Source organism: Phaethon aethereus (genome assembly GCF_964289735.1).
Source record: "Phaethon aethereus genome assembly, chromosome: 3".
Lineage (NCBI taxonomy): Eukaryota > Metazoa > Chordata > Aves > Phaethontiformes > Phaethontidae > Phaethon > Phaethon aethereus.
Window position 1 is genome coordinate 51933347 of NC_138576.1, and position 27284 is coordinate 51960630.

General features: G+C 42.3%; 2 protein-coding genes across 2 annotated transcripts in view; one reads left to right on the top strand and one right to left on the bottom strand.

The window, feature by feature from the left end:
• Positions 1–1530: 1530 nt before the first annotated feature.
• On the bottom strand, positions 1531–18839 carry SNX3 (sorting nexin 3; the record flags this gene model as incomplete). The annotated part of the gene is made up of 4 exons (XM_081998341.1): positions 18518–18839; positions 5598–5693; positions 5088–5212; positions 1531–1636 (listed from the first exon to the last, which is right to left on the bottom strand). Exons 1-4 carry the CDS (start codon positions 18677–18679, stop codon positions 1531–1533), a joined length of 489 nt encoding a protein of 162 aa, XP_081854467.1. The 5' UTR covers positions 18680–18839.
• Positions 18840–25693: 6854 nt separating this feature from the next.
• AFG1L (AFG1 like ATPase) overlaps positions 25694–27284 on the top strand; it is a gene marked incomplete at both ends in the record, with an annotated part of 67668 nt that continues 66077 nt past the window's right edge. The window contains one exon of the mRNA XM_081998519.1: positions 25694–25799. Coding sequence (XP_081854645.1) covers positions 25694–25799 — 106 coding nt within the window. The remainder of the gene's footprint in view (positions 25800–27284) is intronic.

A 27284-nucleotide genomic window follows, 5' to 3' on the forward strand; every position in this document is an offset into this window, starting at 1 on the left:
GTGTCAGTTTTGGTCCCTGGTTTCATTTAATAGGACTGTTGGAAAGATTCAACACAGCCTTTTGAAGAGCAATTATTTGAGCATTCAGTGTAGCTAGTCACTAGTACTACATATAATCCAGTCAGCCACCACTGTTTTGTCAGTTCAATCCTTTACATTGATTTTCATAAATGAGGCTAATGGTCTTACTTAAAAGGAAGCTAACAACTGTGCCAGCAAGTTCATAGGATACTCTCAACAGTGATAAGAAGTACTATAAGGAGGGAAAAAGCAGCAGAGCCAAGTCTAAGCCAACAGGTACTGTTACCAAATAGCACAAAACACTGGGTCAGGGTGCTACTAGAGCATTCTTGAATCTGTTTTCAAGAGCATCTGGATAGGTAATGCCCATGTCACATGTGGGAGCACAACCTGCATTTCACCAGTGGTCATACAAGCACAATCTACAGCTTTCCCTTCCTTTCCTGTTCAGGGAAGTGGACTATGATCACATCTTACAGCAGGCTTGTATGCCTTCATGTTCCCAATTGTATTTGTAGAGCAGAGCTACCTTAATCTAGAACTGAAGTTATAATACATTATAGGTTGTGTCAAGATTCCTTTCTCTGTAGGATGGTATAATTTTCACTCAGTAGTTGAAGCTAGGTTGATGCTTCTCATGCAAAGTAGAAAGGTACTCAAACTTGTTGAAGCCACAGATCTGTTGACAGCATACCATGAGCGAGGCTCCAGCTTTAGCTCTACAACACAGGACCAGCCTCCAATACCTTTATATGTCCTTTAACACTTGAGCAGCAAGTGCCAGCATCTAAGGCTATTTAGTGCTAGCTGTAACACAATACTACATTGCAGAAGAACATCACAGCAAGGTTGAAACACCAATTCACTTAAGTATAGTCAAGTCCCCACTTCTCAGAAAGCATGAGATACCCCACACTCAGGGTCAAGAGTGACAACATTTAAGTGCATTTTCACTTTTATTTCAAAACTTTAGACAAGTTACTTTAGTATATAAATTTGATTTCCTCTTACAGAATATAAAGATAAATCCCTCATTACTTCAGTATAAAGTGTTTTACAAGCTTGAAGACAATTGCATAAGTGTTTCTCACACAGGGTATCAGAAATAAAGCAGTCGTTCTACAGAAGTTCAGACAGATGACTACCTTAGAAAGAGCATAGCAGTTTAGTCAAATATAAGTGAACACGTGACACTACAGCTGTGCAAGTTCAAGTAAGGCCAAGTCAGTAAACATTATTAAGTCATTGCAAATAAGAGTGGAAAGGTTTGTGAGACATTGCAAGGGGTGGATGGTCTTACAGTATAATACTCTCAAATCAAGGATTCAGAGGGATTTAGCTAGAAGACAAGTGAGTTCTTTAATGCTATAAAGCATATGCAAAGACCAAGCAGTGTACTGATGTTAGTGGAGACTTCGTGCCTGTTTATCCTCAGCATGCCAAGACAAACTACAACCTCTTAAAACCAAGCATAAGAACCACTAATGTTTGAGAAGATGGTTTCAGAACTCAAGTATGTCTTATTTTGGATGGTGTGTAGTTTTTATCTATTACTTCATCTTGTAAGAACATGTGAAGGCAGCGCTCATTCTGTGCCAGTGGGTGGCCTGCAACCCTGGAGAGAAAAAAAGACAAGCATTAGCACTAACAAATTGAGGCTACTTGCAGCTAACTAGCAGAGTGAGGTTTTATACCAGTAACCTATGGTTCTACACTTCAGCATAGATCCCACTTCAGTTCACTGTCCATGAACAGAATGATGCCTGGCAGCAAGATTTGTCATTCTCCCCCAGATGAAGTTAGCTCATAGAAACCCTGAGGTACCTCTGATCATTTGGAAGCATGCTATGTCATCATCTGCCATCTGCAACTGAGGGGGCTATCAAAATGCTTATCCCAGCATTAGGAAACCTAGAGTTAAGCAAGGCAAGCAGATTTTTACAGGTCTTGATGCCTTTGACACAGGATACCTTTCTAAAGGCAGCTTAACCCCCAAGTTCTCAGTCTAATTAAATAGCAGTTAGCCAAGGCAGAGTTAAAGACTTACTCTACGAGAGGGTGTGAAGGCCTTCTGAAGGTTCTGACACTGTTTAAAGCTTACCATGGTCACTACTCCTAACATGTACAAGCATGCATAGCCAGAGGGTACTGGCCACTCTTAATTTCAGATGTCTTTAGATATGAAAGACACAGAGCTTGTCAGCTCTAGAAGAGACCAGCACCTCTACCACAGGTTTTGTGGTGTTCCACATATAAACTGCACCACCATCCTTTTAACAGTAAAGGAGCTGAAATTGAATTAGAAAACACTCCCAAGCTTGGAAGAAAACCAAGAAGTACTGCATTTAAACTCTTAAAATACCATGCAGCCTTCTGTGTACGTAAAAATCCAAGAGAATCAGAACGCTGGAAGTTGATCACTTATGGGTATGAAAACCTAAAGCAGGATGTAACTTTTCAAACCAAACATTTTGGTCAATCAAGGCAGGCTTCTCCTTTTAAGAGAGAAAGCCCCCCATGCTCTGTAGGACAGCTTGTGTCAGCCTTAAGGACTCCATATCTGTCTGAACATTTCTACTCTTAAGGAAGTTATCTAGTTGAACATGTGCAATACACAGTCAACTCCAGTGGCTCAGCATCAAGCACTTTAGTACATCTTCTCCAGATGTACGTTACTGCTTATTTCACCACAGGGCAGATTTACTTGTCACTACTTACTTGTCATTGAGGATGTCCTTTAATGAGGAAGCTGAGCTCTGCTATTCAGCATTGATAGATTATTTCAAGTGCAGTCATAAAAAACTATCAATCTTGCCAGGTTCTAGTAAATAGGCAATGGTCTCAAGCAGTAGTCCACAAGGAAAACAGTCTGGAATAACTGATTTGAGTTTCTTACACCTATCAGACTGAAGTTGCTGGCCTTGAACGCCAAAAGATATACAAGAGAAGATAAGGCAGCAGCATATTCCTTCTCTTTCAGGAAGGCTTGCAAATTGGTGGCTGAATTACAAGATTAGACCTGATCTCTCAGATTCAGCTCTTGATTTAACATGCCTCACTCTGCATTGGCTTTTCCTCAGTAGTATTCTCTAAGGTGACCCTTCCACAAAGCAGCTGCTACTTCAAAAGACTTTTATGTATCCCAAAGTCAGGTTCACACACAAAAGTGTTGCAACATAGCTATCCCTGTGAACATCACTGTATGTAGTACTGATGCCAGCAAGCTGGCCCAGGAGAGCTGACTCAAGTAAGCTGCACTGCTGTCATTTTACATCTAGAGGGACAATGCTTCTCAGTAACATCCTCAATATCAAGAACTGGCATTGGTGCATCAAGATCTTTTTTGGATACGGTGATATCAGTTATCTGAGGGACTCTTCTCCAGTTCTAGGAGTGAAAACCAGCTTTGAGAATGCAGTAATGTGACTGTTTTCTGCAAATTAACTTCAGGACTAATTTCAGTTGGTAGAAGTCTTAAAACTTCTACATGGTTCAAAACTTTAATTAGTAATATTTGCTTGATGAGTTAGTCATGCCATTAGACTAAATTGATGAGGCTGAATAGCTATGAGTTCTGCCTGAAGAATCTTGTTCCAGCTGTACTCAAGTCTGCCACTACATCAATTTCTACATTAACAGCCTGCTTTTCTGTTCCAAAGGAGGAAAACCAATCGACAAAGGAGTTTTACACTTCCACAAGATCAATGTATTACTTGCTGTAGGACTGAACAAGCGACACCAGTAAACTGGCCACTCCATTTGTCAGCTATATTGAGTTTTTTAGGGATTCCAGTTAAGATGACCGTTTCACTGTCAGCTGCTTCAGAGCATAAACAGCCTTCTTCCCCCACATATTGCTAGATTCAGCATACTAAACTCTTGGTAAATGCACTTCATTCATAGAGTCCCAAGGCTGCATGGATGAAAGTTGTACTTTAGTCATGACTACCTTGATTGTACAGCCTTAAAAAAATAAACCACATTCCATCTTACTATAAGCACATCTGCCTTCATGTAGTGTAAATGCAAAACTAGATGCCTTTGAAATTCATTTCACTTGTCTTTGAACAGAGGAAAGCACATTCTGAAGCATTTTACCTTCTCAGAACCATTAGCAGTACCTCTAAATTGAGCTAACAAGCAACTATGAAGAAAAAGATTTCATGCAGTCACACTTGGCTTCCTTGCACAAGACAGTTCTAGTGAACTAGTCACTTGCAACTCCAAGCCACTTGCCTGAACAGACTAACAATAACTGACAATCAGATGAAGTTCTGGCTTGACTCAGACATCCTCTGTACCTGTTGAACAGCATTACTGTTGAACAAGATTAAAATGCTAGTGGAACTGACAAGCTTGAACTGTTAGAGGGAGCAGTCCCAAATCCAGCTGGTCTAAACAGTGTTGGCTCTGGAGGCCAGAGAAGCTGGTTAACTGTCAGTGAATATCCTTCTTACCTACTGTTTGGATCCATGTTGTTAAAGAGATTAAAGTAGCTCTTCAGGTCACTGTATGGAGAGCAGTTAGTAGTGTCAGATGGTAGAAAAAGAATCATAAGGTTTTGTTACTATATAATTTCTGTTCGCCCTTTGAAAGGCAGTGACAAACCCCAAAGTGTCTGTTTCAAACTATATATGTGCATACCTGAGGTAGTGTTTTTACATTTCAGAAAGATTCTCACAATGAGTAGAGAAAATGTGCATCATTACACAAGCTGATAATCTCCCATCCGCAAAGTAAACTGCTATAAGCCCATTGTAAGCTCTATTGTTCACCCAATAGAGGATATCTTTTGAGAAATGAAAAAGTAGATCTATTTTGAATGCTATAATTTTAGTAGTAATTTGCATAAATTAGCAACATTAATTTTAGCTGTTCAGGTAAGCATTAAGATATCCTAATTAAACACTGGATCAGCAATGTTAGTATGTCCTACTGCATGATTATGTGGAACTTACTATTCTGAACCTAGTGCAGCTACCATAGTTAGAGGATTAGCAGCTTTAACTCAATTTTCCAGACCCGAGTTCCGGGTTTGTCTCCAGTTAACTAGATCCCACACTTACTTGTTTATGAATTGTTCAAGAGCCTGCTTCCTTTCTTCTATAAAGGAATCATCAAATATGCCATCATCTCCTCGGAAGGGAAGCTGACGGAGAAGAGCTTTTCCTGGTAGAGGTGGTACCACAACCTGAAATATTTAGAAAAGTGTCCTTAAGCACAGCCTGTAAGCAAATTTATACACATCTGTGCCATCTCTTCCTCCTAGAGAACCTAACTCATCATCACATCCCTAGTGAAGTAATAAAACATGACCAGAGAAGAACAGTATCTGCCATAGAGGTAAGTTGAATTCAAATAGTTTGAGTTAAGACTGTGAACTAACTCAAACCCATTAAACAGCCTCGAGCAGTATACAACTGAGGCTTGCTGAAAGACAGTGTTTTAATTCTGGACATTTTCAACCACAATATTTGCTCTGTATGATATATATGCTTTATAATATAATGATAACATTTCAGCATCACTATTCTCTGTATATCTGAAGACTTGTATTTACCTTTCATTTTACCCACCTTGCTTTCTCTTTCTAGTTCATTCCTTAGCCATTCAAAGTCACTGTATCTTCTTCTGACTGTAGATTCTTTCAACTTGAAGATAGGTAGATTTGTCTGAAAACAAGAACATAAGCTATTGATTAGACAACTTAGAAGTTTTAATAAGCAGAAGCAAGAAACAAGCTGTTAAGTTACAAATTAGTTCCAATTCAGCAACAACAACAGTATTAAAACCGCCCAAGATACAGAAATATACACAAAGCTCTGTAAGCTACATGAGTAAGCTGTGCCTCAAAGTGCTTAACTGTGGGCCTCATTTATATGGCACCCTAATCACTGGTATTTTGCCACAGTATCACCTAGCAGAATAGCAGATTTGCTGGTCACTTGAGATGTTCCTAAGGTTGCACAAGCATCTGCTATTTGCATTGTCTCAGGAGCTGGATTCCTAATGCCAATATATGTACAAAATTAGGGGCAGGGGCAGAGAAAAAGTCATCTTAACCCACACAAGATCCTCCTACTGAATTCAAGAGAGTGTTTCAGGTACCAGCATAGGACAGTAGCCAAGCTTCCTGTACTTTTCTGCTACCTGATAGAACATGGCTCGAACATCTTTAAAAGCAAAACCATAAGTCCTACAGTGAATCCATTCAGGACAGATGAAGCTGAAGACTTGCTAGTACAAGCTGCCAAGTTTTGGATAGCTCCAAAGAAGCCAACAAGGCTGAGATGCAACACAACATTCAGGGCTGATGAGATCAGATTGTTTTGCTACAAAGTTAAACCAAGCAGAGCTTGATCAGGCAGAACTTTCCTAAGCAAGGCTAGGAGTTGCACCTGATGCTAACACCTTGAAAGAGACATCAGATGGGACCCAGGCTACAATGCTGCATAAGACTATGTTAAATACACAGGCATTTTGATAGATGTCCTTACACCAACTTGTGCAAGAGCCTATATTACTTCTATTCATTCTTGGGGTGCAGGGTTATTCCATTGTTGTAATCCAACTTGCACGTTATTTTAAAGTTAGACATCAAGAGTGTACTCTAATCACATCACCAAAACTGAAAGCTTCAAGGTCACAATCTGAAACTTAAATGTCATTGAGACAAACTAGCTAGTGTTACAAAAACGTTTGTAGGTGTTAGACCTACTAAAAGACCAAAAGTCAGTAATTGCCATATATAACCAGCACTAACAGAATAAAGCTTACTGTTGCCAGACTGCATATTCACTGTCTTACACACCTTGAAAAACAACTCTTCAAGAGTAGCCTATGAACATCAACTTCCTATGGGACTACAATTATCCCCAGTTTTCCCGGGGCAGAAGCACAGTACTCATTCTCAGCTAGTGCCTTCTGGTTTTTATTGTTTTATTTTTTAAGTTGTAAGTCATCTTACTCAGCTTCTGCTCCCAGTTTGAGTGGATATCCCTATGTATCATTTGTAGGCTGTTATGCTTAAGCTATCACTGAGCAATGCTTTTGTCTGCTCAAAACAGGTTTACTGCAGCAGTACTTTCCTGCTCTAGGCAGGCCTATGATTACAGGCCATTGTATTACTGCCAGCCAACAAGAAGTTCTCAGCTGTCACAGTTCAAAAGTACTCAAGAAGTCAGTTGTGTACTTTCACATTATGCTATTCAGTCCATAATTTACAGATAAGGTACAGAATAGTATTTTGCTATGAAATCTCGTATTACTAAATGTTTAGAAGTATTCAAGCTCTCCCTCCCAGATAAAACATTGTTCATTGTACTAGTGACTAAAATTGCACTTAAGACTTATGTCAGAAGTCAGGCTTTATAAATAAACACTCTCATCTTGAGGATAAGAATACTCAACTCGAGTGAATAAAGCTAGGTCCCCCAGAGTGCATGAAGGAGATTCCCAGAAGTAAAGTACTAGATTATTTCTCTCTGATTTCAGCTATTGGCTTTTTAAGGAAGTTCAGCCTTCCACATTACAACATCAGCTCTCTGTTAGTGTCTTGGGTAGAAAGTCCTTTACAATATTTAACATATAGCCTCTCACCTGCAGAAAATATTCCATTCTCCTCTCAAGTTACTTACAAGAGGGATTAGAACTGAATAAAAGCAGCTAAAAAAACCAATCAGTTCCCAGGTCTTCAGAAACTCTTTTCATGCTTCTGGGCATGAAGTCTATAAAGTTAATCTCTGAACAACATATCAGGCTTACAGGTACAATGTGGGGGTAGAGTGCCAATTGAGCTCATTTTACCATCTACATTCCCCTTTGAACTTTTGAGATGCTAACCCAGCTAGGAAGTTGGAGGAAAGGACAGTAAGAGTACTTTTTTCCCCGCTTCGAGTTGAAAAAAATCTTCTCCAATTTTGATCCTAAGCACTGGAAATGTTCAAACTGAAGTGTATGCTAGAAGGCTCCCATTAAATTAGGTGGCTTACAAGTCACAACTTGACAACTATGTGCTAAGGGAAAGTATGTCCCCCCAGTCCTTTGGTCTGGATATGAATTAGAGCTATCTGTTGAGATCAACTTCTAAACCTCATGCTCCTTAAAACCCCAAAACTGCAGCAATTCTTCCTCCAGAAATTAGTACTGATAGAGCAGCGTTCTTCAGATGTGCAGCTATTAGAAAGGATCTATTTAAAAAAGCAATTTGAGAGTCCTGTTTTATACTGCTTAACCTATTTACATCTTAGGTCCCTATTTTTGAGTATGAATATATTCTGAGTTAAAGTTACCATATGTGCTCTTCTCATTAAGGATTATTACTCTGAGTAGACCATTTTTTCCTTCAGTAGGAAGGGTTTCTGCATGTCCTATTGCCTCCATCTACCATGGATAGATGGTTTTCATTAAGCAAGCCAGACAGCTGCTGAAGCATGGGCTATCACAGAGCAAGGATTTGGTATGAGAAGACAACTCTAAGGTGTCAAGAGAAACTTTCAATTTCTACTGAAGCATCACTTCAAAACTATATAGCATATCAAAGTTAATCTCAGCTTCACAGTTTATGTTGAAAGTTATCCTTGTTTAGTCAGAGGTGCCAGTAGCTATTCTGAACACTGTTAGTGCTTGCTTTGCCTGCTGGAACAGAGATGAGACTAAGGCACAAAACTTGAAGTCAGGCTAGGTTTTTTTTTTTTTTTTACAAACTTTTCTCCCCATGCTCATTCAGCATGATAGCATTAGTTTTCTGGCCTGCTGATCTGCTAAGTCTACTGTCATGACCCAGTTTGGCACAGGCCCTGGAGCATAATTACTGCAGCAATTGTTTCTTCTACAGTGCAACAGCCTCATTTATCATCAAAAGCATTTTCAACTTCCTAGTCTGAAGTCATGCCTCCTAGCAGTTTGAATGCAAGTCCTCAACCTGAAAGGATTATGCATTACCTAAGACATTAGACAACCAAAAGTCACTAGTCAGAATTGCAGATAAAGCATTATTCCAGAAGGACCAACAAACTAGCTCTGCAGAAGCCCCACATAGCCCAAAATCCTAAACACAGAAAGATGCTACGACAAGAGAGATTCTGTCTAGCACTGTTGCTGTATCAGACTATGTATACACCCATTAGGCTTTCTCTGACTGCTGTCAAACTCAGTCAGTATTCTGCTGGGCGAGTTAATGGCCAAGCCAGTACACTGGAAAACAGAGACAGAACTGGTACCAAGTTAAAGGACATAGTTAAGCAGCAGATGACAAACCCAGACCCTTAACTCACTCCTGCATTCTTCCACTCGGATGCCAAATAAGTTTCTACACTCATTTGGCTAGTGTTCAGCCAACTAGTAACTGGAAGCACTGGTTGCCTGCTAATAGATTTCAGGGCAAAACCTGTATTCACAGAAAGCATTTCCTCCAGCTACATTTATGTTATTATAACATTCAAACTGTAAGTCCAATTCCAAGCTCAGAATGTTCCCAATTCACCTCAGAAGTAAATGACAGTCCTAAGACAGTGGCTTGGATAACCAGGTAACTGTTACTACAGTCTTCTAACTGTTACAGTCAATTCCCAAGTTATGCCCAGTTAGAAGTCCAAAAATCATTTATGTATACAAGCAAGGAAACTTTCACAGGCAGAATGCAAGTAGTTTGTGCACGAGTCGACACTGTCCATTCAGCTTCACGGCTCTCCAATGCAGCCCTTCTGGTATACAAATTACCTTAAACACAGGAAGAAAACTAGAATATTTGATTTTAAATACATTTGTTTTATAATTCTAAGTAATTTTAAGTGTTCTGTTACCTAGACTAAATTTATCCAGTGAGTGGAAAAAGCCTTGCAAATAAGCAGACTTGCTCCTACAAATTTGCTTCCAGACATAAATTGAATGCAAATAGCTTTTGGGTTCCTTCAAAGAGCATGCTGACACTCCACAAGATTGACTCTGAATGTCACTGCAGCCCAGTCCACCCCCACAACTGCAGACACTCCACAGCTGTAGTGGTCCAGGATAGCTTGAGGTAAATTTGATTCATTTCATCATCTGCCAACGTAACACTCATCAGCAGCACTGCATTGCCCACATCTCCCACTCGTAACAGACTGAGAATAAAGCTGCACTGTTGCCATAGCACCTACTTTGATGTAGTCTTTTCAAGTAGGTTATGGTAGCCTTGATACAACTCTATTTCCATTAAAATAGAGTGAAAGAAAGCACTCAGTTCACTTTTGAGAGAAGTTTGTGGCCTTGAGTCTCAGAAGCTAAATTCAAGCTTCTTGCTATCTCTTCTTACAAGCTGTAATCTTTTGTCAAGAGACTACACCCTTCAGCTACATTTACAGTCAGCCAGCAGGAGCTCTGGGGTATTACAGTAAGTAACATTCAGGGTGGATAAAAGAATTATGGTTTTCTTAATGCAAGAGCCTGCTGTCCTTTAGTATAAGGAACTGGCTCCAGCAGTACACTGTTATTGCAGAAACCCTGCCAGTGGTTTGTTTCCTTCCCAGCTTGACATAAGCAGCTACCTCCCCATTTCCTACAATTATAAAAAGCAAGAAAGAAGGCAAACATACTCTAACCTTCAGTTGCTAGAAGTTTAGATTTTTTCTGTGTAGTTTACTGAAAGTGAACCTCTTTTCCCCACTGCAAAAGATCAGATGAGAGGTTATTTTTCCAAGTTTCAGTCCTTTTGACCAGAGCAGAGTTGATCAACCTCCCCTTTTACCCACTTGGTGTCCAAGTCTACTGAAGGTACATTACATGCAAAAAATTTAAAGTTAATATAACACTGAAAAATCTGACCACATGCATACACACAAATTTTAAACAATGCTAATTTAAGCTATACCAAGAACTAGAGAGCTTCCCACTCCATGGTACTGAGACAAGGAGCTAGGATGCTTACCATTTTAAAGATCAAGACAGTGAAATCCTAGCAGCAACACAACCAACATAGAGGATCAGTCTTTAGACAAGAGTTAACCTTTGCCAAGTCCAATGCCTTGAGTCCAGAGCTGCTTTATGAAAATTAGTGTAGAGGTGTCTGTGTTTGACAAACAGTATCTATCATCACCTGATCAAGTTCAGCAACACCATGAACAATTGAATTATGGTGTGCCACGGTCAAAAGGCTCAAAGCAGGGTAAGTCTAGAAAAACATTGTTTCGTGATTCTTTATTCTTAAGGTTCTATGCTCAGAAGCCCCAGGTGAAAACAGGAACCCCTTTAAGAAGGACATATTCAGGCAAAGGCTTTTACAACACCCAGAATTAATAACTCCAGATAATTATTTCAGGGTTAGCAAGCCAAAGCCTCCTTTGAAATACCAAATATTCCTTTTAAAGAGAAGGGATTGCTACTTTTACACATTTGTGAAGTAGAACTGCCATATGCTCTGGTTTGGCCTACTGAAATGTTACCATTCATTCCTTGTGGAGGATGACTGAAGATGGATCACATTAAGCTGGTGATTTAGCATCATTAGCTGACATCTACCAATGTCAAATGGGGCCAACCAAATTGCAGTGAATTGCTGCAATGGATTGTTTTTATCAGAAACAAAGGTTTTAATGTGCTATGTGAGCTAAAGACAGTCTGGTATCCCTACACTTCACACATGCAAGAAACAAGAGACAAGTAACTACTACAGAAGTAGTATACCAAGCAGCAAGAAATTCTCTTCCTATTTCCAGTTTTATTGGAGTAGTAGCATTCCTATTCTTCTGTAGCCACCTAACAGCTACAGAAAGGCTGATAGCATATCTTAACACTTGGGGAGCACTGCACCTTAAGCCCGTAGAAATAGTCTCTGAAACTTTATTTGCAGGTATAGAGGTGGCTTTAAACCACTTAAGATATAGCTTCAGTTTCTTCTGGATTTGAGAGTAAAGCTGCTCTATACTAGCTTATAGTTATATTTTCAAGATTGGCTTTTTGACCAACACTAACTATAGTTTCATGTGCCCCAGAAGATCCTCCCATGACAAAAGTTTTGAGCTGGATTCTCAAGAAACAGCCACAGAAGGAATATGTTCATGGACCTGTCTTAGTTGGCAAAATATGTTTTTATACCTTGACCAGAAGGTTAGGGCTCCTCCATCCTTCTCACATCAAAAAAGTTACAGCAGCAACTTCAGACCCTTCACTCAGTGCTGTAGCTTCACAGGGCGTTTGGATTATGTACTTGTTACAACAGCACCCAGTAGTGCAACCTGGCATTGTGCTACCAAGTGAAGAAACTCGAAAGAAAATACTTCCCATACAGTTAGAAGTTCATAAACCTACACTACATTATTTACTTCTCCAGATGAAAAACAGCAGACACCTGACTGTTCTAAAGTTCAAGCTGACACTTTTTTGGCAAGCCATCTAAAAATAAAGTTGTATCAAAATACTCTGGCATCACATGCCTACCTGGATCACAGCCATCTGCCCTACAAAGATCAGTCATTGTTCTGTTTGATTTGGTCTGTTCGGCACTGTACTAGAGTGCACTCTTAATACACAACAATCAAGGCCCACATTGTATGCACAGAAATAAAAAGAGTCCAAGTCACCAGTTAAACTAATACACTAATAGGAAGCACTATTGAGAGACTGGGTCATTTTATTTACACAGTGTTAACAGACATCAACACCAAACTAGTTCAGTACCTTTGGATTAGGCTCTTGGATCTAGTTTAATAAAAAACTTCCACAGAAAAATCAACTGCTCAGAGCAAATACATGCAATAGACTTGTAAATCCACTCTCCTTGCTTTGGAAGTTTCTTTCCTCCAAGCCATTCCACTTCTCTGCCTCCCTAGTCAGTGTCCTGGGAATTTCTTAGCCTTTCAGCTATCCTTTTCTAAATTACTGCTAGAGGGAACAGTTAATGTTTGTAAAGGTGCAGTACCTGGGCTGTACAACAGAACAATGTCACCTGAATCAGTGCATTTTTGTTCTTTGAAGAAGAATCTAAAAACATCTAACTAGTAGCAGTGTGTAGAACAGGGTTTTAAAAGAGTAATTAACTACAGTTAGAGCAGACTCACAGTATGATGCAAGACTTGCAGTAGTAGAGAAATAGAGAATTAGTGCTGATTATGCACCCCTAAACACATCCACACTGAGTCAGTGTTTAGTCATTACTCCACCACAGGCTTCAGTGACTGAAACTGAACAATGCTGAAGTCAACTACACAGACCAGCAGATTTGATTCTTCTCACAGTGGGAAAAGAGTCTGCAACTTCAAACCCTGCCAAACACATGAAGGACAGGAAGTTTGGTTCCATTCAAGGACAGAACATTCCAAAGACATTTACCCGATCAAGAGTGCCACTTGGCAAAACCATGGCATAAGACAAGTGCTTTCTGAGCAAGTTATACTTTCATTTACCTACTCTGACTTGATTTGATCACAAGAAGTCACACTCAAATCAGTTGCTCAAGTCAGACTACTATAAATATGCTGAAATACAAATATTGCATCCAAGCTAGGTCTTGAAAAAAGTGGGTTAAGATGAGAATAGACTTTCAAAAGTATCTCAAGTTTAGCAGTACTTTGATATACTTCCCCAACCCTTTTGAGACCAATACTATTCTTAACACTTGCAGGCACTTCGCAGCCTGTGTGTTCATTTCCTTCCCCACACTGAGCCTATGTAGTCAAGTACCGCTGCAGGTCTACAGAAGTCTTTCAGCAGAGGATGCAGGAAAGGTGACTGCTGCTTTAAAGAGCATTAGTACCACTCAAGTGATACATTTCACAACATCTGGAAGTACAGCAGCAAGGCATCATCTTTCTACACCTCAAGACAAGCCACTGAGCTGTGGAACCTCCAGAAGCCAAGGTGTGCCTTAGTGCTGAGTTTAATCATACTGATTAGAAGCAACAGGTCATTCAACATTAAATAACAGAATTAAGACAAAGGCTTTTTGCTTATCTTTGGTTTGACTAAAAAGAATTCTTTAACTACTTGGACACTAGTGGCTACTGTAACACGTAGTTACTTTAAAGTTGACTTTAGCACTAACTGTCAGTTTGACTATTAATGGCTTCTCTGCAAGTTCTCACTAACCATAAACAGATAATTTACCCTTTTAGTCTAGGTGACAAACTCAACCAAAATTGGCAGCACAAAAGTCACTTTTACAGAAACAATAACAGATGAAATGGCATTAAAAAAGGGATATTCTTCCAAGTGTAGCAAGTTCCTGGATAACTACATGCTTTGCAGACACTATTCTAACCAAGGTGTTTATATCCTATGGCACTGCTTTTACAGTGGGTGTACAGTGTGTCACCAGTTGCTGGGATCAGAGTTAGCCTGGAAGGCTTAAGTCTTGTCTCCTTAAAGGATTTAGCAACTGAAGCTGTTGCACAGAATCTGTTTGAACAAAGATGTTCCTGTTGACCCACTTACCAGGAAAACTGTGTCAACTACAGTAGAAGTCAAATGATACCTGGAACTGGATTGAGGACTGCAGACATGCCGTAGAATGATTATGACAACTGTCTTGTTTTACATTTGCTTCCTGGAATTCAGAAACACAACTGGCTTACAGCCTGTAAACAGTAACAGGTATTAACATGCTCTTGCTGAAGAGTGTTGACATGCACAAGCCCACCCTGAAAGGGTGTAACAAGTAGAAGGGAACCATCACCCCTCTGGTGATGGTTCCTGAGTGAACAGCTAGTAAAGGCTCATGAGAAGCAACATACAGCATGGAAGGGTGTTTACACTGAGAACTTAACTGTTGGTTCACACTCTTCCTCAAGAGGTAAAGGCAGTGAAGTAGTTTGTTGTCTTACTTTATCAGGCAGTCTAGCTGATCATGGTAGTTTTAACCACTACACAGTCACCATACTTAATTACCTAGACACCTTTAGATGAGATAAAACTTGATAAAGTAGTTATTTCACTAGAAAAAGCACTTGGAGCTTTATACTCTACTGCATTGTTCTCTTTTAGCTCATGCTAAGCCTTCACACAAAGGATACCTTAGAATGGTGCAAACTCACTGCCTAATGCTACTGATGGAAAGCAAATTCTCAAGTGTCCTGTCAAGAACATGACCCACTCAAATTTTTTATTTTAGCACTGCAGGGTGGCATTTTCAATCATTTACCATTACTGAACAGGACACTTGACTTTCATTGCCAAGCTGCACTGCAGTGGCATACCACCACATCGTGTACCTTACACTGGTTGCTACAGTGGAAAGCTTTCCATCATTACCTTGTCCGGTTTGCTGAAAACAGAATGTTATTTAATGCAACTTGGGGCTCAGAAAAGTCAATACTTTGGCCAACTGACCATCTGTGAAGTAAACTGCTGCACTGGAAGTGCTGTATGGGTTCTACCTGTAGCACTCAGATATTAACTGTTTGTAAAAGTACCATGCATTTACCACAATGCATAGTCATCCTACTTAGCCTGCAGAGACACACACACTATGAAAAGCTTTCCTAAATGCTGAAATAGAATTGACTTGCTTATCTAGTAGTATACTGCTAAGCAGACTACCCAATGCTTTTGAGTTCCCTATTAGACTTTCCAACTTCTACCAGAAGTTGATGAGTGCACTAATACAAGAACTAAAGCATGAAGTTGTTCCACCTGTTGCTTTCCAAGCAGATATACTTCAGCTATCATACCAGTAGAAATCTTGCCAATAAAAGCTTTGGGGAAACTCTGCAGTATTTCACACAAGTACTTTTTGAAAGATATGAGTTATTAGACGTCAATTCAAGAGTCTGCTAGCAAGCTGAGTCCTCCCAAAAAACATTAAGCTTTGAGATGCAGACAAAGCAATAAAGATAGAATTACCCTTCAACAGAGTTTGTAAACACCGTGATAATAGTACGTCTAACTGCTTCAATGCAAACTTGAACCTCAGTGTCCTCTCTGACAATGTTTCTGGCTTAATGAGATCTCCAGCCATAACATGAGGCTGCCTGATAGCTTTTACCAGAACTTGGCAGCAGTCAAGTCATCCATTTCTGCACCACTTAACATCCTTACGTCTGTGTCAGTTGAAGACATAGCTTTGTAGATATGACACAGGTAAGTCACTCCATCCTCTCAGGTTTGTTCTGCTGCCACTGCTAGTGCTGCTGGAGGAAACTGCAAATGTCAGCTGCTACTTTCTGTGACCACAAGCAGTTGTCAAACCACAGAGGCTAGCTGGTGGCAATTGTCTGCCACGCACCAACAAGCAGCTTCTAGTACAAGGCCTACCTTTTAGAAGTATAATACTACAGCAATTCAAGTTTGAACTCTTCTCCCATGCTGAAACTTGCATATTAGCAACATGGTCTGTGTTCTGCTGAGAAGCAGTTAATTGATACAAGTTTAGACAGTCAACATAATTCTGCATGACTTGTATTACCTGCTCTGTAGCCTTCCTGCATAGAGACATAAAACTCAATTTTATAGTTCATGATAGGTATGAATATATACAGCATGGATGCACGATGTGTACAGTAGTACAAAACTGGAAGGGGAAATAACCATATATAAGAGATAGTCCTGTATACAAGCATGCACCAATGCAAGTAAGGAGGGTGGAGAAAGCAATGTTTATACAGTAGTTGGACTGGGAGGAAGAATAGAGGAAAGTCACAGTACTATCACAGTATGTTCAAGTCACTTCCAGGTCTTCATTACAACAGGAATCCAGAATTTTCTACCTCAAACAGGTTACTCTTAGCCCACATGCTGTCTCAAAACCCGTTTTTCTGCTTTCCCTTCTGCTGAAGAGCTTCAGTTGGGGATTTAAAAAAAAATATGATTTTTATGATCCCAGCAAATTTGGTCTGACCCCCAAGGCTACATCATGGCTAAGTCCCCTTTGTATCATCTTCTCTGGATCCAGCAATTCCAAATGCTCCATGTCACAGAAGAAAGTCATCAGGAACTTAAGGCACAAATACTTCCCAGCAAGGTAAAGAGTTACACCATTCTTTCTGCTAAGTGGACAGCTAGGGTCCTGATAAGGGCAGTGTAATGCAACGCAAGTTCTAGTTTGTCCTCACACAGAGGCCAAACACAGGCTATAATTCTGGTTTCGTTTATTCTTCCTGCCCTGTGGACACATTCCGAAACCTGAGAATAGCTACAGGAGCATGATGATTTAGGAGGATCAGAATTAAAGTAGTATCCTCCCTAATAGCTCTAGATCTCAGTTGATAACGCTTTTTAAAGCAAACTTACACCAAGTTGAGAACTTAGACCTTTAGTACCAGAACATCCACACAGGTTTTAGTCTTGTCTGACGAATTTTAGCAGCCCTTAGCTGAAGCCTTCCCTGCGATGAAGGTATGTGCCCTCTCTGATTTCCAGTGAAAGCAGAACACCTATTGCACAGGACATGTGCAGGAGGGCAACAAGACCTCTTCCCCTTCTATTACTGCATATAATAACAGGTTCAATCAGCTGTGACAGAGTAAAGCTATACAATGTAGTAGACTCAAGCACAAGCTACAAAGAAAGATAAAGTTGCAAGAGGTCTTGTTTCTCAACACAGCTTAGCCTACACTGCTAGGGGTAAAAGTGGTGCCCTGCCTCAAGTCCCTACCAGTCACAGGCAAAACCCATGCTGTACTTATTTCATTTTCCTGTCCACTCCTCCAGACCCTGTTTATGTAACTGGAAAGACTAGGGAACATAGCAATGGCTTCACATGCTTTTCTCAAGCTCAACACCACTAGCCTTTGGGGCAAGCCAGCAAACACAGCCCTTCCAGCTAGAAAGGAATCTAATGTCACTAAGAAAAAAATCTTATCTGACAGCACATGGTGAGGAACAGCCCCATTTATTAGGCACTCATATTTCAGGTACGAGAGAAAACAGGAACTCCTCCCCCACATACACTCACCTTATCACTTCAGCTAACTTTGATCTAGCTTGTGTGCCCACTAGCCCTATTTACACATTCTCTACAGGTTTTTAAGGCTGCTGGAATTCCAAACTTGACCTCCTTCACAGGGCAGATCCACTCATATTACTATATCTCATACAGCTGAGAGCTTGCTCTCTCTTATTTAGTTAGGGACAGACAAGCAATTGCTCACAGCACAGCAATATTTCAGCCTAATGGCAGTTATGCACAGCAGTACCAAACGAGCATTAGTCCTTTGGGTATCTTAACCGAGATGCATTGTCCTGGCTACCACTAGACCACGAGAGTTACCAGCTCCAGTCACTTGCAGAAGCTGGGGCCTGCTCTCACGCCAGGGACAAAGTCCACTGCGGCTCAGTCATCGCCTCCCCAGCGGTACTCGCCGCACCAGCCGGCGAAGCGGGCCCTGAAGGACTCGACGGCAGCCGCCAGCGCCGGCACCGGTTACCTTATGCAAGCCCGGCCGGAGGCCGGCACACAGGCTCCGCATTCGCCTTCTATTTGCTCCCGAGGCGCCGGGCCCCGCCGCGGGTGAGGCGGCCGCATCCCACCGCGGGGGCCAGGACGGACGCGGCCCCTCGGTGAGGGGAAGCGGGGCCGGGCCCTCACCTTGACGCGGATCTCGTAGGTGGTGAAGCGGCCGCGGCCCACCCCCACCGTCTGCGGGTTGCCCACGTCGATCTCCAGGAAGTTGCTGGGCGGCCCGTAAGCGTCGTTCAGGTTCTGCGGCTTGCTGATCAGCCGCCGGGTGTCCGCAATCGTCTCGGCCATGGCGGAGCGGGCACCTTCCCCCCAGAGCGCAGCAGGACACGAGCAAACACCAAGCACCGCCGCTCCGCGCTGCCCGCCCTCTTTCGCCCCGCGGCCAGCTGACTGCCCGGCAACGCGCACCCACGCCGCCGCCGCCGCGAGCGGATGCGCCCACCACCCGCACGCAAGGCAGGCTGGGCATTGTAGTCCTCAAGGGTCGCCACGCTCGCTACGCCTGGCGTGGCTCCTCACCTTACGAACTACAGATCCCAGCGTGCGCAGGAGGTGTGGCACGAAGGCTGTGAGAGCTAGTTTCTCGGGCCCGCCCGTCAGGCGGGCGGTGCGACGGGTCGGGTGCAGGCTGTGGGGCTTGGCCAGACTGCAGCTGGCGGCGGCCCGCAGTGAGTTCCCCTTCGCTCTTCCAGGGAAGGAGCTCCTGTGCGGGGTCGTGTGGAGGGGCGGGGGGGCAGGGGGGAGGTGTAGCCGCGGCCGCAAGCGGTGCGAGAGGCCCCGGGAGTCGGCACCGCGGGGCGGCTTGGCTGGGCCCGGCACCAGGTGAGGCCGAGGCGGGGGCCTCTGTTGACGCGGTAGCAGGGATTAGGAGCATAGGCAGACAACGGCGATGCCATTCAGTCAGCGCAGCAGCAAACCTAACCGGTTTTTTGTAACTTTTTTTTAACCCAAATAATGGTTTAACAACACATGGCAATAATAGTGCGTTACTCCCGGCTGCAACTTTTCACCCGTGGCCCTTAAAGAGTACAGAAAGGAGGGATTGCAGTTTCTTACAGGTGCGGAACTCCAGGTAGGTTAGGTTGGTATATTAGCTGGGAACATAACCTAGCTCTAGGAATTAGAGAATAAGAAACTATCTTTGCAATAGTATTGCCAGCGGACATGAACAAAACTGTATGTATTGAGATGAGGGAAGTGATTGTGCCCCTGTGCTCGGCACTCGTGAGGCCGCACCTTGAATACTGTGTTCAGTTTTGGGCCCCTCACTACAAGAAGAATGTTGAGGTGCTGGAGCATGTCCAGAGAAGGGCAACGAAGATGGTGAGGGGTCTGGAGCACAAGTCTTATGAGGAGTGGCTGAGGGAACTGGGGTTGTTTAGTCTGAAGAAGAGGAGACTGAGGGGAGACCTTATTGCTCTCTACAACTACCTGAAAGGGGGTTGTGGCGATGAGGGTGTTGGCCTCTTCTCCCAAGTAACTAGTGATAGGACAAGAGGAAATGTCCTCAAGTTGCACCAGAGGAGGTTTAGATTGGATATTAGGAAAAACTTCTTCACTGAGAGAGTGGTCAAGCATTGGAACAGGCTGCCCAGGGAGGTGGTGGAGTCGCCATCTCTGGAAGTGTTCAAAAAACGTGTGGATGTGGCGCTTCAGGACATGGTTTAGGGGACACGGTGGCGCTGGATTAATGGTTGGACTTGATGATCTTGAAGGTCCTTTCCAACCTAGTGATTCTGTGATTCTGTGAGGGAAGAAGGCAATGCCGTGACCAAGATACGAAACGGTGAGAGCCAGGGTGAAAGGACTGGCTAGGAGATGCTGTATATGTGGGATGTTAGGCAAAAGGAATCAGCCAGGTACGAATGTAGGCTGGAGGAGAAGCCTACCAAAAGCTCTGTGTTGAAAACAAAGTCTAGATTATTGACCCAAGCCGCAAGCAAGGTGGCAATGTTGTCTGTAGTAGCATTAAAGCTTTTAAAATTTCTTGAATTTTCACAAATTATATGCATTTCATAGCAGTCTAACCAACTAACCCAGATTTTATATCCTCATAGCTTACAAAGATGAAGAGTTTGTTCACATTTCATTTTTAAAGGTTAGGAAAGGAAAATTGTGTTTACAGAATAATGTAAAAAAAAGGTATTTTAGTAACTTGGAGAGAGGGGGGAAAAAAAAGAGAATGAGAGAAAGGGAGAAGGAGAGCTGATGGAATTCTTCCCTTCCAAGACGTGGTCTTTGATTCTTCCGTACCTGATTCAAGCAGACGGTGTATTACGATAAGAGAAACGTTGCCAAAAGAAGTGGAATGTTTGCCTCCTTGATGCACCTAGGAGTGCATCAGTGAATAGAAATTATGTTAATCCACTGTTAATGTTTCTAAATTACTCTTACCATCTCAGGGTTCTCCTGGATTTTTTTATATCTGTTAACAATACCCCCTTAAATGCATATATCATTTTCCTTACTTACTTATGAAAGAGTTCTGGTGACGCTCCATTACTATCCAGGTAGAATAAGACTGTAGGAAAACTAGTTATATTGTTCCTAAAAATCTGCATCTAGGCAGTAGGCAAAATGGCAGGCTTCCCACAGATTACATCTGAGAGACTCAAAGTTAGCAAGTTTGGTTAGCAGTTGTCTATGTTAATAAAAAAATATCAAAAAGTTGAGACGTACAAAAACACCCCATGCACATAACCAGTATGCTGTAGGTCGTTTGCTTGGTAACTTTTCTGTGAATTTCTTGCTCATCACTCCTCCAGTATTATTTTTTCCCCTTAGTAGTGCACCTTCCTTACTTCCTTTCTTTATGCTAATAGCTGCCAGCTATTCACTTTATACTTATATAACAGAAATTAGGCTGACAGAGTTTACAAAATGGGAGTGAAAGGGAGCCTTACCCAACTTATACCAGTTATTAAACTGTTCTTGCAGCAAGGCAAGAAAAAACTCATTAATTCTACTGAGATTATGTATGTATGCATCTGGATAAGCTTTTGTTTGTTATACAACCTATAATACCACATCTGACTGCAAATGAGAAAATATGTCTGAGCACTGGTATTGTCTTAAGTATAACGTATTGTCTGCCTCCTGGCTAAGCCTGGTTTCATTAGCTATTCCAGAGAAACAAAAAAGTGCCTAATACTGTACATTTGGGAAGTTGGTAAGCCTGTGATGAATCAAGAATATAATTTGTTCTCATGCTGCGTAAATACTAACAGTCAGGCTTAAGTTGAATGCTTTTCTCATGGCATACCATCTTAGCACCACTGTTCTGTCTGCTTTTCCTAACAGAACTGATGGTGGAGAGCTGTACAGAGAGAAGCTACAGGGAGTGAATGTTTTAGTGCCCATGTGTAAACAGCATTGCTAAGTAAGGAGGTTGCAGTGATTTGGTAAGGTCTCATATATCTGTTTTTTTCACTGAGGTCAGATACAAATCCTCTGACCTGGGAGACAAAGAGGAAGATGCCCTGCTTCATGACTAGTCCCCCTTACATCATGTGAAAGCAGGCATGCCACACTGGCTAATGAGGCAAAGAGAAGGAATGAAGGTGGGGGAAAATCAGAGTCCTGTGAGCCTCCTTGTTTCTTTCCAACTCTCAGAAAATGCATTTGTTTATTTTGAATTGTGTTTCAGATGTTTTTTTGTGATCTGTGAGGCTGGAGTTACACTATCTGTAGTTGTTTCTGCTTGCTAGAGAGGTTCTTCGGTCAGGATGAAGGTGAGCATAAACTCAGAAAATAAAGTTTTAATTCTGTTTCTGACATGAACTTTGGGCCAAATTTCAAATCTGGAAGGAGAGATGGCAGCTGTGTTTTTAGGTGCAAAGACTAGATGCAAGAAATCAGGCATTTAGAGTAAGAACCAAGAGATTAGGTACTCATGGATTTGTTACTATACATTATTTATTCAACTATGACACAAAATTTTTCTGGCATAACTAAAAGTGGCAATATGAATACCAGAGTCTCATAGCATGAACCCACAGAAGCAGGTATTAACGGACAATTAATTCTTAAATTTGGTATAGTAATACCTCTCAAGTAGTTTTTTGTTTGTTTCTTCGTAAGAGAAAAAGTGACGTTTAACTGGAAGGGAAACCATATCTCTCTATTATCCAGCTAGGACTCTCCAGCCTCCTGACAAGTGCCCAGGTTAACACATTTTAGACAACACAGGCATATTTTGTCAAAACTTGTGGGGAATGCTGACTCAGGAGAAGGCAAAACCCACAAGGCGTTGAACGACTTGTGCAATGCTTTATGTGGAAAAATTGCTTCCTGATCCCTGCATTAGCTGCCAGTGCTTTGAAACATGGTGTTTGAATATCTGCCTTGCGTATTTGTCTGCCAGATAAAAATATTAAGCTTACCAATATAATTTGTAATATCCACATTTTAATATATGTTTGGGAACATTTATGCAGCTTTATTAATGTGAGGCTTTATAAGCAACATACACTATTAATAGCATATTTGATTGTCTTGAAATAGATGAGGTTAATATCAAGTTTACCCTAGAGTGTTTTGACATAATCCCAGAAAAATGGCTTTTGATGGAAACTGGGTGGATGAAAACTAGCCAGAAAATCAATTTTCAAAGAGTAGGCTGAACGGTCCTAGGTCAAAAGTACATTTATGTATGGGAGCCAGAGATGTTTCCCATGGTGGGAATATCTTTGAGCCTTGCAGGCAGGTAAACCCAGCCCTCCCTCTGCAGAAACTCAGAGAGGGTCTGGCAGAGACCCAAAGACCCTGGGACACATACATCCCCATAGGGTTCAGCACATCAGGATTTCCAGGAGTGCAGTTTGTACCACTAAGAGGAGTTTTATTATACACCTGATTTTTATTCCTGTTAAAGATCACTTATACTTTTGTCCAGCTGGCAGACTAATAATGCAACTGGGTTGAACAAGTGTCAGTTTAATTTCTACACAGTTGCAATGTCATATTTTTGGAGTTGAGCAAAGGGACAGGTACAAGGAATGAAGTATACAAACGTACCACAGAATGGATCTGTATCTGTGGATCAGATATGTACCACAGTACTATGGAAACATACCAATCAACAGAAGTATACTTGAAAGTCCTGTTCGTTTAGGTTAACACCAAAATGTGGTTTTGCCATGTGCTTACAGCCAATGCAGATTCAGTTCCTAGGGTGTGCAGTACAGTGTATGGTGGCATTTCAGAGTTTGACAGTTTGAGACAGAAGGCTCATAGCATTGCAAAGGGTTTATTCACTTAGGTAGAAGATGTCATAATAGACCCAAATGGGAATTTTTTTCTATGCTGCCTTGGATAACAAGGTTAAGAAAAAGACAGTGACAATTTATATAAATCAGATGTTTTTGCTGAAGATTATGCTGTCATTTTCTCCAATTATTCTTGACATTTCACCCATTGGTATTGTGATCTGAGTTAATAATGGAAGAAAAAACGGCTCTTGTTGCTTTGTTTATTCTTTGTTCTCAAGGAGATAAGCTGTTTATAAAGATAAGTTATTTGTTATTTAAATCACTTTTACTGAAGTTCTTTGTTTCCTTGTTTGAGTTTCTAAAAATATTGCAACAATTATGATGCATCTTTGAGATGTCTATTCAACTCACTATGATTTGTACTGGAATTCATTCCTAAATGGGCACAGGTGTTGATAGCTGTAACATACTAGAATGAGTCAAAACCAATAAATGCTCAATAAAGGAAAGATGAAAGAAAATGCACTGAAAACAGCTCTTTCAAGAAGCGATAAATTGGCACTTCAGTTCACTGCTTAATTAGGTATATAGCACTGAAGATGTGTCTGGAGCAACTACATATTTTAAAACAGCTGAAGGTGTTAGAACATAACTTTAATCACCGTTAATATTTTCAAGATCAAAAACATTATTTTAAAAATTAGCAGTAGGATATTATTTAGGATATAATAAACTTTTGTTTGCAAGCAGTTCTATAGTGCCCTGATGCGACATTTTGCTATACTCTTTATAAAAAAAGTTGAATAATAGTCTGTGAAAATGACATGTTCACTTTCTCAAGTTGAACTGAAATTTAACTCTAGAATAAGATATAGGAATTATGGTGTTGCAAACCCAAAAGTCAGTTAAAGCATTTCCTTTGCACTTTTACCACGAGCAGACGTTTTGTTAGGTATTCTTGCAGAATGCATTCCGTAGGCAACATCTCCTGAAGTCCCATCCTGACCTTTGGGTGCCTTTCTAATGGGAATGGAGGACCAGCCAGAGAACAGGCTAGTTACTGTGGTTTGCGGTTCCCAAGTGCCGGTGCCTTTCCATTGCAGTACAGGCTTTTTGCGTTGTGCCTTTCTGTCAAAAGAGCTTTGTAGTCAAAATGGAGGTGGTTGGATGAGAGAGGTACCTATGAAATGAGGTCGGTGTTCTTCTGAGGGGCTCTCAGGAGCCCCACGTGGGTATCTGACTTCAGGAGATGTTGCCTATGGAGTGCATTCTGCAAGAAATACCTAACAAAACGTCTGCTCGTGGTAAAAGTGCAACGGAAATGCTTTAACCAACTTTTGGGTTTGCAACATGGTAATTCCTACTGCCAAGGATAAGGCTTACTGTGTGCTGAGCATACACCAGCCGTACGGGGCTGAATCAGCCTTTAGGTTTTGTGTTACCTTCAGGGAAATGTGCTTTTACATTAACGTATCTTGCTGTTGTGGTTTAAATACATGTTCATAGGTATAAAAGTAGTTGTATTGCTAATGTGCAGACAGGCTGTAACTTTGGCCAGGAATATTTTCCTTAATATTTCATGGTCTGTGCTCTTAAAAAAACAACACAAGCTAGAAATCATCGACAAATGCAAATTCAGTTGCTGAAACTCCTCAGTGACGGCCAAGCTGACCTGAAATCTGCTGCATCAGATACAACCAAGGTTTAACACGATACAAATTATTGGCGACAAGCAAGTAGTCTGGGAAATTTGAGTGCATGGATATGGGCAGTAAGGCACTGTAAATGGCACTGGTGTGGCACTTGATGGGTCTGTAAAGTGCGATTTGTGCCGAGTGGCTGGAGTGGCTGCGCAGGGACTGTGGCCACCTCTGCCTCCTCTGCTCGCCGCCCGGCTCCCCAGGGGCTGCCTCACAGCCTGCGGCTAGGTTTGGGGTCAAGGGGAAGGAGAGAAGCCGAGGCTACCGCGGCCCGCCCAGCACCGGCCGAGGCCCAGCTCCTCCGAAGGCCTGCGGCCGTTGCCCGGGGGGGGCGGCGGGACTCCATTTCCCAGCGCGCCCCGCGCCCCCGCCGCAGAGGCTGGGCCGGGAAGATGGCGGCGCCCGTGTCGCCCTTGGTTACTGCGTGCTGCCTGCTGCGGGCTTTGGCGCGGCGTGACGTCCGTTTGCTACCGGCCCGGGCCGCCGCCCTGCGGAGAGGTCAGTACCGCCGCGGGAGGGGGCTCGCCGGCCCGGCCCTGCCCTGCCCGCGGAGGGCGGGCGAGCGACAGGCTGCCGGGGCACTGCGGAGCGGCCGCGGGAGCCGGTGCGTTCCTCCCCGCCGCGCCGCGGGTCTCCCCTCTGGCGGAGGGGGGGCCGGGCGGAGGAGAGGGGGTTTGCTGGAGCCGGGCGGGCGGGGGCAGGCGGCAGCCGCCGGGACGCGCACTGGCCCCGCCGCGCTCGTGTGACCTGTCCGTGTCCTCATGTTCCCCTGGGCAGGCCCGGGCAGCCGATCCCAGCGCCGGAGGGGCCCCGCGTCCCTGGGCGGTGCGGCGGGGGGCCGGCGCCAGGAGTCGGCCCTGGCCCCCTGGAGCGGCGGGGGATCTGTGAACGGTCCTGCGACTTTTCGAGTTACCGATGGCGCTTTCCCCGCGAAAACAGGGCTTCGGTGCGCTGCCGCCGCCTCGGGAGTTTGGTGGGCGGCGAGTGCGGTAGCGCCTGCCAGGACTTTGGCCGTGCATAGGATGCCCCAGGGACTCTCATCCCCCCAGGATCCTCCGATGTATGGAGCTGAGCTCTGTCTGGCAGCCTTACTTAAAAAGTCAGCGTAATACACAAATTTGTGAGGAACTAGGGTTTGTTAACTTGACGTTTAGGTTAGAAGCAGAGGTCTTTTTTTTTCTTTAGCGAGAGTTTTTCGTCTTCCGCCAGTCTGACAAAAGTGCGGGAATTCAGTCGAGTGCAGGTGGGTGCCAGAGGTCTGAAAGTCAGTCAGCAGATCTGGGAGGGTTGGTAGGTGTTCATGTACACACATGATACTGTGACTGGACAATATTTATACATCCTAAGGAAAATAGACTGAAAATAGTTTTGCTGATTAAATAAGCACTACAGTTAGTACAATAGTTGTATAAGATTTTAAAAAATTTTATATTGGTCCAACACTTTATGTTTGTGTAGATTGTTTATTACCAACATATTACCATTTTTAAAAAGTTATCAGAGCAAGTCCAGTGGCTTTAGCCATATTTATTCAGCTTCCATGTTAAATGGGAAGATAAGTGCCTTATATTTGTTGTTTGAGATTTATAATCTTGTTTTTATGATCACTGGTTTATAGTCCTTTATTTGTTTTTATGATTTGCTTTTATACCTTTTCCTTAATTAAAAGACTTCACAAGAAGTATTTGTGTAAAGTTGCAATTTTACTGATAAACTTTTCTAACTTTCATCTGTAGGACAGAATAAATGGGGTGTGCATAGAGATAGTACAAGTAATCTTATTTCAGAATAATGGCACAGACATGCATGCATGCAAAAAATCAGAATTCTAGTTCCAACTCATATATTTCTCTAGAAGGTTAAATACTAGTTCATATACTGCCTGAATGAATGGACTGCAAGAAGGCCAAATATGGATTCAGTGATTCATTTAAGGTCATATAATGAGACTAAGATGGGAGGACAATCCTTGTTCTTGTGTCT